The following is a 15350-nucleotide window of genomic DNA, read 5'->3' as shown; positions in this document are numbered from 1 at the left end:
GAAATTAACACTGCATCAGATGTCTTCCATAACATCTCTGTCTCTGTCCCACATATGTCTTCAATAACGTCTCTGTCTCTCAGATTTCTTCCATAACATCTCTGTCTCTGTCCCTCAGATTTCTTCTATAACATCTCTGTCTCTGTCCCTCAGATGTCTTCCATAACATCTCTGTCTCTGTCCCTCAGATGTCTTCCATAACATCTCTGTCTCTCAGATTTCTTCCATAACATCTCTGTCTCTGTCCCTCAGATTTCTTCTATAACATCTCTGTCTCTGTCCCTCAGATGTCTTCCATAACATCTCTGTCTCTGTCCCTCAGATGTCTTCCATAACATCTCTGTCTCTGTCCCTCAGATGTCTTCCATAACATCTCTGTCTCTGTCCCTCAGATGTCTTCCATAACATCTCTGTCTCTCAGATTTCTTCCATAACATCTCTGTCTCTGTCCCTCAGATTTCTTCTATAACATCTCTGTCTCTGTCCCTCAGATGTCTTCCATAACATCTCTGTCTCTGTCCCTCAGATGTCTTCCATAACATCTCTGTCTCTGTCCCTCAGATGTCTTCCATAACATCTCTGTCTCTGTCCCTCAGATGTCTTCCATGGCGTCCTGTGCTCTTCCGCTCCCTAACGGCACCAGCAGTCCCATCGCGGGGCGACCGCCGCGCTCCTCTTCCTCCACCTTCGCCACCGGGATCTCCCCCATCCTGGCACGCCCCGCCCAGTCTCACAGCTCCGCCCACCACAAACCCCCCAGCCCCCCCCAGCCACGGCCCTCCCCCACCGGCTCCTCCACCTGCTCCGCGACGACGGCCAAATCCACCCAGACCCCCAGACCCACAGACCAGATCTCCAGACCCACAGACCAGACCCCCAGACCCACAGACCAGACCCCCAGACCCACAGACCAGATATCCAGACTTCCAGACCAAGGTTATCATCAGTTTTGCATTTTTTTCCATTTTGTTTTGACTTTTTGTTTTCAATTTCAAGTTTAGTTTTGATTACTTTTTAACCCATTGAGACCTGAAGCCGATTCTACATGTCTCCTAAATCTCAACAGTATTCTGAAAAACGTATGTTTCTATATCAGTGGTGCTCAATCTTTTTCATGTCAAGGACCCCCAAAATTATATGTATTTGGCCAAGGACCCCCATCAAAATATGTTGTTCCAGGGACCCCCAGAAGCAAAGATTTGAGTTAAAAATGTTCACTTTAAAAATATATATATTCAAAGATTTGCACACATTTTCACGATTTTTCAAAAATAGCAGATCTACAAGCTCGTAGCGCGACACTCGGTGCCACGCCATGAGCTTGTATATCTGCTATTTTTGAATAGCCCAAAGTGTAAAATAATGCTTTTTAGCTCAAATCTAAAAATGACACAGTTCCAGGTCTTAATGGGTAAAAGTGGGTTTTCTAGATTAGTTCAGTTTTTATTTTGTGAACATATTCTTTTCAATTAGTTTTAGTTTGAGGGGATAATCAGGGCCGAGATCCAAACATCGCAGGAAAATAGTGAAAACAGCAGAAATGCACGCTCACAACATGTTGTGAGCTTGTAGATCTGCTATTGTTTCTATTTTGGTAGAAACATATTGGATATTTACAAAGTGGCACTATGTAATACAATTGGGATGGTTGTACATTCTCTCCCTGCTCTTCTATGGAGACATTTAGATCATGTCAAGGTCATGTCTCACATAAGACACAGGATCTGACACACAAATTTTGACCTGATGATCAAGATTCAATTGATCCCCTGAGCAAGCAGGCCGGCTCAAATCGGGGGTAGAAGAGGAAAGCTTTAACTATGATAAGCCTGTTCCAGACCAGATCTCCAGACTCCCAGACCAGATCTCCAGACCTCCAGACCAGATCTCCAGACCTCCAGACCAGATCCCCAGATCTCCAGACGCCACCTCCAGACCTTCAGATCAGACCACCAGACGTCCAGAGCAGAACTCCAGACCGCCAGACCAAGGTGGTTATAGTTTTGAATTTGACATGCCTCTTTTAGTTTAGTTTTACTTCAAAAAAAAAAAGTCACAAAATGTCCTTAATGCGACACGTTGTGACCTTGTAGATCTGCTATCTTCTATCATTTTGAAGATGTATGAGAACAGGGCATAACACTGGGACAGCTAAATGTATTGGATTTCATATTTATTTATTTTTTAACCACTGAACATATTGCTCAGGGGAGAAATTGAATTTGAATCAAAATTTGTGTCAAACCAGAAACGGGATCTAAATGTCTCGATAGAAGAGCAGGGAGACCAAATACAACCACTCAAATGTTATAAGTTATATTATTAACAACACATTCACTGCCTGAATTATTTCAGATTGTTTGCAGTTTTATGCCAGAGATTTTTCATTGAAAAAAAAAAAAGTACTCAGGAGCAGAATTTTAAGTTAACAAGGAAGTGGATAGGAGTCTAGATCTTCGAAAAATCATATCTCCTTGGTCTTTGGGTCAAAAAAAAAAAAAAAAAAAACGTTACATTTCATCCATTCATTAATTCATTAATTCATTCATTGAAGATTGATTTATTCTCTAAATTTCACTGAGTAGTTAAACTCATTTGCAGTGTTGTCGAGTAGGCTAATACATTGCATTCAACGACATCACTGTAGAAAATAAATTACAATTTCACTCAACAAAGTTACATTATGGCGGAGTCGGTAGCGCTATGTCGCCTCAAAGCTACAAGGTCCTGGGTTTGATTCCCGCCGGGGACGCTGGGGGAGTGTCCTCTCCTCTGTGTCATCAGTGCCCATGCCCTCGGTGGGGTTTGACGAAAGGGCCTTTCTGTGTGGAGTCTGCATGTTCTCCCCGTGTCCCCTAGGGTAGGTACCCTACTACCCTCACAAAAAAACTTGCAGTAATCCTGGTCTCTATACTGCCTCCCCCTGGTCAGCCGGGGCGCGCCTGACGGAGGGGAAAGGAACTGGTTGGTAATAACGTGTTCCTTCCACGCGCTACGTCCTACCGGGGAAACTCCCCCCTGTCAGGTGATGCATTGAAGGAGGCATGAGCTCAGTTCTGGGCTCTCCCCAAGTTGGCAGAGGGAGAGTAGCGCCCAGGATTACATAGGCAATTGGCACTGGGTGAAAATATGGGTTACGAAATCGTGGGATAAAAAATTATAAAAATAAAAATAAAATAAAAACTTACATTACTTCAGCTTCAACTCTACTTAACCCCGCTTCCAGAACAGACCTCCAGACCCCCAGAGCAGACCCCCGCGGCGGACCCTCTCGTGAAGGTGACCCACGAGCAGTTCAAGGCGGCCCTGCAGATGGTGGTGGACAAGGGCGACCCCCGGACGAGCCTGGAGAACTTCGTGAAGATCGGGGAGGGGTCCACGGGGGTGGTCTGCATCGCCAGGGAGAACCAGAGCGGCCGGCAGGTGGCGGTGAAGATGATGGACCTGAAGAAACAGCAACGGCGGGAGCTGCTCTTCAACGAGGTCAGACTGGGGGGGGGTTGCGCGAAATCTGGAAAATTAACATGAATCCAAGATATTATATAATCAGTGGTGGAAAAAGTACCTGCATGTTTTACTTAAGTAAAAGTAGTAAGTATCGCGACGCATTGTGAGCTTGTAGATCGGCTATTTTCAGATGGCCGAAATGTATATACTAGAGGGCTGAAGTGGGAAATGTATGTTTTGTAATAATAATCAAAATCTACAAAGTAACGAGTAACTAAAGTTTTCAAATATTTGTAGTGGAGTAAAAGTACAATATTTGCCTCTGAGATGTAGTGGAGTAGAAGTAAAAGTACTGACAATTGGAAATAGCAGATCTACAAGCAAGCTTGTAGATCTGCTATTTTTGGCAAAGAGGTTTGACGTAGCTGGGGAAAAAGTGCATACCAAGTACAGAGTGAAAGCCAAGGTCAAGTTTACAAATTATTGACAGTGTAAGTTGTCAGATGTCTGAAAAATACACATTAACATGGATCCAACATACTAATGTACTACATTCTAAACTGTATGCTATTTTCAGCCTACTGTACAGGTATAAACATATACTGTAGGCTTTCGCTTTGGACATACTACGGAGGTTAGGAAATCACCCCATCTGGTGGCAAAGCAGAGTCACTACACACCCTTGCCGGGGGTCCTTGAGATCAGAATTTTAACAGTTTCACCACTTTAACCGCTACTGTAGGCTATACATCAGCTATTTGAAAATAGCAGATCTGCAAACAAACAAAAATGTAAACATTTTGGATATTTTTTGCCACAAGTAGCTGAAATAACAGTAAACATGGAGTGGGTTGTCACACACAGCCAGGACGATCAGACGTGACATTTTATTTTATTTTAGTTGTAGTCAATTATTTGTACTCAAGTAAAGTACAAATACCTAAACATCTTACACTGCCAGGGTTTTTCTAAAACAGTTTGCAGTCTCTGCCAGCAGTTTACATGGTAAAACGTAGTAAAAATGTTATTTATTTCTCTGTTTATTTTTTAACATTGAAGTGAATGAAGCAGCAACTTTTTGGAAAATGTTATCTCCTGGTTCTTTGTGAAGAACGGAAAAGCGGAAAAAACAAAAAAATAAAGAATAATTTTAGAATTTTAAAACTTTCCACCACTGGTGATCATGCAAGGGATAACCAATGGGGAGCGGGTGAGAGGTCATTATTGAGAAATAAACCCCAAAAGGGTGATTAGACCCACGACGCGAAGCACAGGGGTCTTCATCACCCGGAATAGCAGATCTAAATAGCAAGATCTACAAGCTCACAGTGTGTCGCACTGACACGTTGTGAGCTTGTAGATCAGCTATTTTACGGTTAAAACATGTTGATGTCCTCACAAGCAGGGACGCAGAAGGGCATTTTTGGAAGGGGATGCGCTCTGTGCGTGTGCAGCCATATTATGAAGACATTCACAGGTGTTACCAATGATGCTAATGAAGGCTACAGTATGTTCCATTCTGGTCAAACAGAGTCAGGGTGCTGATGTTGTGCATGTTGGCCCACTGGAAACACCAGTGGATCTACAGTTGGGGTCCAGGGACCCTCATGGGCTTCCAAATGGCCCCTTACAGGTGTGTAACTCTGAGAGTTATGGGGGTCGTGGAAACCATTTGCTACACTAAATGGAACAGAGCCTTCATTAGTATCATTGGTAACACCTGAATGTCTTCATAATATGGCTGCTGTGAATAGAGCCTATTTTGCCGGGTTTGTTAATCTTTTGCGTGTTTTTGTTACTTTAATTCGGTTAATTCGGAAAAAAAAAATGTAGTCCATGTCGTGTAGATGTTTCTTTTTCTTTTTTCTTCATCCCAAAAGTGGGGGGGGGGATATCCATGAGTCCCTGATAACTGAGTATGTTCAACCCGTTACCCCCCAACTCCCCCCCTCTCCTGGGTGTTTTTGTTACTTTAATTCGGTTAATTCGGTACAAAAAAATGTACTCCATGTCGTGTAGATGTTTCTTTTTCTTTTTTCTTCATCCCAAAAGTGGGGGGGGGGGGATATCCATGAGTCCCTGATAACTGAGTATGTTCAACCCGTTACCCCCCAACTCCCCCCCTCTCCTGCGTCCCTGCTCACAAGTATGGTAATACAAACCTGTGTGTGTGTGTGTGTGTGTGTGTGTGTGTGTGTGTGTGTGTGCGTGCGCGTGTGTGTGCGTGTGCGTGTGTGTGTGTCTTCCAGGTGGTAATCATGAGGGACTACAGACATGCCAACGTGGTGCAGATGTACCGCAGTGCTCTGGTCGGAGAGGAACTCTGGGTAATCATGGAGTATCTACAGGGCGGGGCGCTCACCAATATCGTCAACGAAACCAGGTTAGAAATATGAAAAATCTGAAAGACCTGTTTAGTTTAATGACTATAGAGATACTGTGTACCGATTTGCGTGATTGCGGACAAAATCTGTACTGTCAAAAAAAGTGTTTTGCAAAAGATGGCCTCCTGGTGGCGCTATGACAGACCCATGTGAAAAATTTGGGGCAGGGGCTCTGCTCTGGCACCCAGGGAGTGTGTGTGCACAGTTTCGCTTCTGTCAAGCCAACGGTTACAGAAGCGATGTGAATCTGCCATGAGGCTGATTTGAAAAATGTAGGGTCGCATTTCTTCCTTGGCCTAGTGGGGATGTGCGTACAAAGTTTCACGGAAATCGGAGGCTGCGTTCATGACTATTTACCAATGGATCGAATGCCCCCGCTCCCCCAGTTAAAAATCACTAAATCATTAAAAAACGATGGATTTTTAACACTCATATTTTCAGCGTTTTTTCTAAAACTCATAAAGAAGGAGTGGACAGGAGTGTCATTTTGTGGGATGACATCACATCCGTCCATTCCTTCTTTCAGGGTCCTAGGATCATTCCTAAGTGGCATTAGAGTGCCCTCTTGTGGAATCTAAATTGACGGAGATCTCCTCGTCCACCTCGGCCTACAGGTGCAAGAGGTCAGCCTCGTGCTTCTTCTTCTGGTTGATGAGGCTGGTGTTCTGGGAGTGCAGCAGCTGCATGCGCTCGGCGGCGGCGGCGGTCAGCTCCTGGTCCGCCAGCTTCCTGCCACGCTCCGTCTGCTCCAGCACCGCCCTCAGCTTCTCTAGCTCCGCCTGAATCGAGTCGAAGCGACGTTCCAGCAGAGCCATGTTCTCCTTCAGGTCCTCATCGCCGTGCGAGGTGTCATCCGACTGTAGATCTTTCAGGAACGCCTGGAGGGTCTTCAGCTGCTTCTGGGCATCGACTGCCTGGCGATTGGCTTGGCTCAGCTGGATCTCCATCTCGTTGAGGGACTGCAGGGAATCCGTCGTTCTTTGGTAGCTCTTCAGTGACAACTGAATGGAGTCAACGATTTTCTGGTAACTCCTCCGAGAGGAATGTAGGGAAACAACCATTTTTTCGTAACTCCACAGAGAGAACTTAAGGGAATGAACCATCCTTCGGTGGTAGCTCATCTTGGACAGTTGTTCTAGTCTCGGCTTCATTTCTTCCAGCTTCTTCTGAAGGTGAGAGAAAAACATCTTTGAGTCCTCCAGAGCTTCGTTCAGCTTGAGCTTATATTTCATGTTGGCCATTTCTTCGTCTGACTCCAATGAGCAATTGTTGAGTTTGGGTTTTGAGTCAAGTGTGACGTCACATAAATGTAGTGGTTCTGTGTCTGCACTCACTCCTTTTATACTGTGCCTATGTCCCGCTGATGTCACTGTGACTCAGCCATCACCATATATAGAGTTCCCACTGACGTCTAAGCTAACTGTGTCAGCATGACATCACACTCAAGCAAATCAGCCAGTTCCATATATGGAGCTCTAAAACGATCACTACCATTTATGGAGTTAGGGTCGATGGCTTTTTTACTCTGGACGTGATACATGTGTGTTTACTGAATTATGTTCATGTTGGTCAAACCGTTGTGTGGGGCTTCAACTTTGAAGGTTGGTGGGGGGTGTCAAGGAAATCTGAAATAAGTTGCTTTATCATTTAAGACAACAATCTATTCGTTTACCAGTTTTGTAGTTAAACCTCTAACTTAGGCAGCTGAAGTTTGTTACCATGTGTTGTTGTCAATACAGAAGAGTGCTAAAATAAAGATTCTGAATTGACAGGGACGCTATCGAGACATTTTGTAAGCACTAGAGGTTCGGGCGGCCCTCACACCTACGTTGCATCGCCGATCCGACTTATATGCCCATATAAGGAGATCTCTGTATCTGTCAGTCCTTGTCCCTTTTATGCCGATATATGGAGATCCCTGATGTCATCAGTACTGTATATGCCCATATATGGGCATGCTTATATGCCCAAATATGGAGATATCTGTATCTCTCAGTCCTTGTCCCTTTTATGGCCTTATATGGAGATCCCTGATGTCATCAGTATATGCCCATATATGGGCATGTTGATATGCCCATATATGGAGATCTCTCTCTGTCAGTTCTTGTCCCTTTAATGCCCATAAATGGAGATTTCTGTATCTGTCGGTCCTTGTAACTTTTATGTCCATATATGGAGATCAGTATAAGCCCATATATGGGCATGCCCTCTTTTGTGCCAATATATGGAGCAGACTGATTTGTTTGTGCCTGACGCCATGACGACACATGGAGGTTAGACAACACACTCCATATTTGGGCGTAGCTGCATTGGGAACTCCTGATATGGTTATGGCTGAGTCATGGTGACATGAACGTGACGGCGTGGTCCACCCGCCCACCCGCTGGTCCTAGTGGTGCTAATAGTAAACCCTATTAGGGAGGACCGGCCGGTGGAAGGTCGGACCACTTTCATTTATTTGAAATGTGAAGGATATAATGGTACATTCAAGGTACCTTTCCGGTGCCTACTTCATTTTGTGTCGGAGGTTGACACTACAATTAAAAATAGTGTTTAATAGTGTTTAGAGAAACTGTCAAAAAAACACATTTGCACTATGTGGAATGGTTATGGTGAAAAATATACCTGTTAAAGATAATAACAAAAATTGTTTAATTGAAAAAGTGACATAGTATGAATTTAATGTAAACCCTTATGGATCCGGACCCTAATCATGGAATCCTAAAGGATCCGGACCCTAATCATGGAATCCTAAAGGATCCGGACCCTAATCATGGAATCCTAAAGCATCCGGACCCTAATCATGGCACTGTTAGCGATCGCCTTCTTGGCCTTCTCCTGGGCCTTGCAGTTTTCCCGTATGGCCTCGTCCACCTCTACCTGCAGGTGCATGAGGTCAGCCTCGTGCTTCTTCTTCTGGTTGATGAGGCTGGTGTTCTGGGAGTGCAGCAGCTGCATGCGCTCGGCGGCGGCGGCGGTCAGCTCCTGCTCCGCCAGCTTCCTGCCACGCTCCGTCTGCTCCAGCACCGCCCTCAGCTCCTTCAGCTCCGCCTGGATCGAGTGGAAGCGACGTTCCAGCAGAGCCACGTTCTCCTTCAGGTCCTCATCGCCGTGCGAGGTGTCATCCGACTGTAGATCTTTCAGGAACGCCTGGAGGGTCTTCAGCTGCTTCTGGGCATCAACTGCCTGGCGGTTAGCTTGGCTCAGCTGGATCTCCATCTCGTTGAGGTCGCCCTCCATCACCTTCTTCACCCTCAGGGCCTCCTTGCGGCTCCTGGTATCTTCCTCCAGAGAAGACTGCAGGGAATCCGTCATTCTTTGGTAGCTCCTTAGTGAGGACTGAATGGAGTCAACGATTGTCCGGTAATTCCTCAGAGAGGAATGTAGGGAAACAACCATTTTCTCGTAACTCCACAGAGAGGACTGAAGGGAATGGACCATCTTTCGGTGGTAGTTCCTCTTAGACAGTTGTTCCAGTCTCGGATTGATTTCTTCAAGCTTCTTCTGAAGGTGAGAGAGAAACAGCTTTGAGTCCTCCAGAGCTTCGTTCAGCGTGAGCTTATATTTCATGTTCGCCATTTCTTCGTCTGACTCCAATGAACAATTGTTGAGTTTGGGTTTTGAGTCAAGTGTGACGTCACAGAAATGTAGTGGTTCTGTGTCTGCACTCACTCCTTTTATACTGTGCCTATGTCCCGCTGATGTCACTGTGACTCAGCCATCACCATATATAGAGTTCCCACTGACGTCTAAGCTAACTGTGTCAGCATGACATCACACTCAAGCAAATCAGCCAGTTCCATATATGGAGCTCTAAAACGATCACTACCATTTATGGAGTTTGGGTCGATATTTACGCTGACGCAGTTAGATTAGACAACGCCTGAGTTCATCCTTGCATATCGGCCATGATATGCCCATATACGGGCATATATGGGGATCCAGTTGTCCAGAACCGCTTATCCGACTGATATGCCCATATGGGTATATATGGAGATCTCTGTACCTGTCTTTGTGTCCATGTGTCCCCTGCATATCTTAAGAACCGTCCAACTGATGGACTTCAAACTCGCTGTGCGTATGTATGTATCACTGAGGGCCAGAGGGAGCGATGTGTCGAGTAGGACTGTGCTCCGATTGGCCGTTGTCCAGAACAGCCTTGCGGAAATGGATCTTCATATATGGAGATCCCTGAAGAATGCACACAATCTCGGTTTGAACCGTTGGACTGATGTCAGTATTCCCTTTTTACACCCACTAGAGGTTCACACCTACGTCGCACCGCCGATCGAGTATATGTGAATCTCCATATATGTGTATTTGGCGGGGCCTCTGGGGCCTGTTCTGTTGTGTCTCTGTTCCTGTTATGCCCATATATGGAGATAGCTGCACTAGTGTGTCTACCTGCGTCCCTTTTATGCACATATATGGAGATCTCTGTATCTGTCAGTCGTTGTCCATATTGTTATGCCCATACATGGAGTGTGTGTGTGTGTGTGTGTGTGTGTGTGCGTGTGTGCGTGTGTGTGTGCGTGTGCGTGTGCGTGTGTGTGTGTGTGTGTGTGTGTGTTAGGTTGAACGAGGAGCAGATAGCTACAGTGTGTGAGGCTGTTCTTCAAGCGCTGGCTTATCTTCACACTCAGGGAGTGATCCACCGAGACATCAAGAGTGACTCCATACTGCTCACGCTGGACGGCAGGGTAATGCACGCATGCACAAACACAAACACAAACACAGTCATTTGTAAGTAAGGTGGGAGCGGCTTGCTGTCAGTATCAGCTGGGCAACAAGCAGTGGTGGAAAGTAACTAAGTACATTTACTCAAGTACAAGTTCTTAAGTACAAGTTTGAGGTACTTTTACTCCACTACATCTTAGAGGCAACTATTGTACTTTTTACTCCACTACAATTATTTGAAAGCTTAAGTTACTAATTACTTGTAGATTTGAATTATTATTACAGAACATACATTAACCACTTCAGCCCTATTCAAACTCCCATTTTCTCCTCTTTCCCTCCTCTTCTCTCTCCCCTTTTTTTCCTCTTTCTCGTCAGATCAGTAAAGCAGGGGTCTTCAACGTGTTTTAGGCCAAGGGCCCCTTAGCTAAGAGAGTGATGAAGCAGGGACCCCCACTGCATAGTTTTTCATAGATTTCATTGATACTGTAGCTTCATAAACTTGTTTGACAGCCCTGTCAATGTGTAGCGTTGTGTTGGATTAATTTAATGTGTATTTTCAGACAGTTAACCAATTAAAACCCTCATGGTCGAAAATAGCCAATCTACAAGCTCACAACGCTTGTAGATTGGCTATTTTTGGCTAATGTTTCCCTCAGAATAGGGATGCTACGGTTCAAGTAGTTAATGTACAGGAGAAACAAGTTTTAATCTCACAGAGATTTGGTGGCCCCCCCCTGTAGTAACTCTGAGGACCCCCTGTTGAAGACCCCTGCAGTAAAGAGTTTTAATTTATTTGTACTTTCTCCTCAGATCAAGCTGTCAGACTTTGGGTTCTGTGCTCAGATCAGTGCCGAGGTTTCAAAGAGGAAGTCCCTGGTAGGAACGCCGTACTGGATGGCTCCCGAGGTCATCGCCAAGACGCCGTACGGAACCGAGGTATAACCACGCTCCAGGGGGTCCCCGACAAAATGAGTGATAAGTTAGGAACCAAATGGACCCGTAAGGAACCAAATAGACTTGCAATTGTCCATTTTAAACCAGGTTCAGTGCTGGTCATAATGCATTATGAGTTCAGCGGAATAGCACATTATAGTTATAAAGTGTCTTTGTTATAAGTTGTTATGCATAATTATAAACATTTATAACAATGTTATGAAGCCTTATAAGTGCATTATAATGCATTATAAATGTGATTATAATGCATTATAGACACAACTTTTACAGGTAGAGTGAGTGATTTTCTTTGGTTAAAATAAGTGTTAAATAGCTCTATATTCTGATAGTACTCATTGCTATAGAGTGTTTGTTCAGTAACAGGAGTCTCCATGTCTCTCCAGCTCTTTATTAAACAGCAAATGCATGTTCAGGTCAGGGCACCATTTTCCCCCCAATCAGGATAGAGAACTCAGACAGGATACAGATTAAACAAGTGCAACTGGAAGTGATGACACAAAGAAATAAGCAGAGAAAATTGGAACTGGAACACTATAACAATGAAGCTGATTAATGGGTACTCTCTCCTGATTGGCTGAAATGTTGTCACCTAACCTGAACATGTATTTTCTGTTTATTCAAAGGCTGGAGAGATGGGAAGACTCCTGTTGAAACACTGAACAAACACTCTATAGCAATGGTTACTATCACAATATAGTGCATTTTGTTTTAACCAAAAAATATCACTTACCTTACCTTTAAAGGTAGGGTAAGTGATATTTTTGGGTTAAAATAAGTGTTAAATATAGTTCTATATTCTGAGAGTCCTCATTGCTACAGAGTGTTTGTTCAGTAAATGCATTTATGTATTAATGTTGTTAGAGGTGGATATGTGGTCATTAATGCATTTATTATATTAATGTTGTTGTAGGTGGATGTGTGGTCATGTATACATGTTGAAGGTGGATGTGTGGTAATGTAATAATGTTGTTATAGGTGGACGTGTGGTCTCTGGGTATCATGGTAGTAGAGATGGTGGACGGCGAACCTCCGTACTTCAGTGAGACTCCTGTAGCAGCCATGAAGAGACTGAGAGATGAGCCCGCCCCTACTGTCAGGAACCCCCATAAGGTACTCAACACGCACGCACGCACACATGCACCGCAAACAAAAGTCAAAACTAGAAAAAGTGCTCCTCAGAGGTCTGCTCACATGACTATAGAGATAATGTGTACAGATTTGATGATGTTTGGACACAATCTGTAGGAGTAATATCAAAAAATGTGTTTAGCAAAAATTGGCCTCCTGGTGGCGCCATATAAGGCAGATGTGAAAAATGCAAGGCAGAGGGTTTTCCTTGGCTTCTAGGGAGTGTGCGTGCAAAGTCTCACGCCGATCGGTCCAGATTTTAGGCGAATCGGCCTGTTATAATGCCACCATAAGGCCGATTTGAAAGATGTAGGGTGGCATTCTTTCCTGGGATAGAGGCAATTATGCGTGCAAAGTTTCACGGCATGTTGAAACTTTGTGTGTGCGACTGATTTGAGGCATTTTGTTCGAAACCGACCACTGCAAACTTTGGAAGCCAATCTTAACCAATCAGGATGGAATATGAAAAATCTGAAAGATCCATTTGGTTTAATGACTATAGAGATGTTGATGTGTGTGATGTTTGGACTCAATCTGTAGGAGTCATTTAAAAAAATGTTTTATTCATTTGCAAAAATCGGCAATAACAGGCCAATCTAACTCCTGTCTGTCTGTCTGTCTGTCTGTCTGTCTGTCTGTCTGTCTGTCTGTCTGTCTGTCTGCCTGCCTGCCTGCCTGCCTGCCTGCCTGCCTGTCCAGATATCTCCGGTATTAAAGGACTTCCTGTCGTGTATGTTAATGAGGGACACCAGGGGGCGCTCCAGCGCCGCATCTCTGCTGCAGCATCCCTTCCTCCTGCAGGCCGCGTCACCCGACTGCCTGGTGCCTCTGGTCCAACAGTACCGCAAACGCATGTCCACCTGCTAACACCCACACACACACGCACACGCCCACACGCCCACGCACACACACACACACACACACGCGCTGGCACGCACAACTAAACAACACATAACTGCTAGCTACTGTACACAACACATCTTAATGGTCCCCTTCGTCGTATTTTAATACAGTCTATGGTCTGCACTTTTCTTCGTAAAGAGAGGTGATTTAACTACAAATTGCTGTCATTCTGAACTGCCTGAACCTTTTTCTCGAGAATTTGGGCACCTCCAGATGTCTTGACTCTCCAAACTATAGTTCAAAAAGCCATGTGTGAACTGGATTCAAAAAAGGAAAAGAAATCGCCGTGGGAAGGATTATTAAGCAACTCAACCTGCATGGTGTGTGCAACACTCTACTGATGAACTTAAAAGAGTAGTTCACCCCAAAAAATACTTATTTTCTATCAATTACACACCCCATGAATCCTTGAAATGTTTTTGTCGCATTCCGTAGCCAATAATTGACCGGCGGAAATATGCCAACGTCTCTGGAAGGAGACTCTGCAAGTCTACTACCGGAGACTCATCAAATTATTGGCTTAGGAATGGGACAAAACATTTTTAATATGCCCTGCGAAGGTCTCCAGGGGGATTATGTCTTCCTGGAGCCCCGTAGGAACTTACCTTAAAGGTAGGGTAAGTGATTTACTTTGGTCACAATAAGTGTTAAATACAGTAGCTCTATATTCTGATAGTACTCATTGCTATAGAGTGTTTGTTCAGTAAAAGGAGTCTCCCATGTCTCTCCAGCTCTTTATTAAACAGAAAATGCATTTTCAGTGCTCTCTCCTGATTGGCTTAAAATGTGTCCCCTACCTGAAAATGTATATACGAATATTCTGTTTACTAAAGAGCTGTAGAGACCCCTGAGACAAACGCTCTGTAGCGATGATTACTATCAGAATATAGTACTTTAACCTTTTTAACAAAAAAAAGAGAGAAAAAAAAATAAAAAAAAAAAAAAAAAGAAAAAAAAAAAAAAAAATATATATATATATATATATATATATATATATACTGTATATATCACTTACCCTACCTTTAACATCCTCATTTACAACCATTCGATTATCTTGTTATGTTAACTGTGAAGTTCTGTACAAGTTCTGATTGTCTACTCGTCTGTACGTATGCAAAAGAAAAAAGAAGCAAATGTAGGCTACCGTATACTTTGCCCTGTCTAAGTACACCCTTCCCTATGCTGAATAAAAAACGTAATATGGAAAAAAGGAATGCGACAGAAACAAAAAAAATCTCCATGAAAGGCTTCATGGGGTGGATTGAAAATAAGAATTGTTTTGGGGGTGAACTACTCCTTTAATGTTACTGACTCATTGAAAACCGTATCAACTTAACGCGCTGGTTTCCAAACATGGGGTGCGGGACCACCTTGGGGCCATGGAATGGAGTAACAGATCCTTCCCGAAACTTTCCAGAACCCGCAAAGCTCTGCCTATGATGTTTTTTTTATAACCACAACTCCTGAAGGGGGAGGTAGAACTACTTCATTAAAAAAAGAAATAGCTGATCTACAAGCTCACAAACTTGTGAACTTGGGTCTTGCGCAACAAATGTTTGGGAACCACTGCACCGTGAAATGTTCTTGGGACATGTTCCACAAGAGACTGTGCTAAACAACGACACACGTTTATTATGTTATTGTTATGTAATGATACAATAGCCTACTCATCATGTCTGGACCATTTGTTACCTATATAAGATGACATTTTTTTCTTTATAACGTTTCTATACTTCATTCACTATGACAATGTGTACATTGCTGTGTTGGTTGTGAATATGAGAATAAAACAAATGTCTCTCCTGGAATTTAATGATTATTTGGAGAATAATAAATCTGGGGTTTCAAAATGAT

At 43.8% G+C, this 15350-nt stretch overlaps 1 protein-coding gene across 5 annotated transcripts in view; it reads left to right on the top strand.

Moving 5' to 3' along the window:
* LOC311062493 (serine/threonine-protein kinase PAK 6-like) overlaps positions 1-15350 on the top strand; it is a 43627-nt gene extending 28277 nt beyond the window's left edge. For 4 of the 5 annotated variants that reach the window (XM_084081560.1, XM_084081559.1, XM_084081562.1 and 1 more), the window contains exons 6-13: positions 597-936; positions 1839-1991; positions 3227-3483; positions 5697-5830; positions 10405-10531; positions 11322-11447; positions 12441-12575; positions 13293-15350. In XM_084081560.1, coding sequence (XP_083937686.1) covers positions 597-936; positions 1839-1991; positions 3227-3483; positions 5697-5830; positions 10405-10531; positions 11322-11447; positions 12441-12575; positions 13293-13460 — 1440 coding nt within the window. In that variant the 3' untranslated portion in view covers positions 13461-15350. The remainder of the gene's footprint in view (positions 1-596; positions 937-1838; positions 1992-3226; positions 3484-5696; positions 5831-10404; positions 10532-11321; positions 11448-12440; positions 12576-13292) is intronic. The other variant, XM_084081563.1, reaches the window with a different exon arrangement.

The sequence above is a fragment of the Gymnoscopelus microlampas genome (assembly GCF_963454915.1).
Source record: "Gymnoscopelus microlampas genome assembly, chromosome: 16".
Lineage (NCBI taxonomy): Eukaryota > Metazoa > Chordata > Actinopteri > Myctophiformes > Myctophidae > Gymnoscopelus > Gymnoscopelus microlampas.
This window is presented reverse-complemented; position numbering and strand designations above follow the sequence as displayed.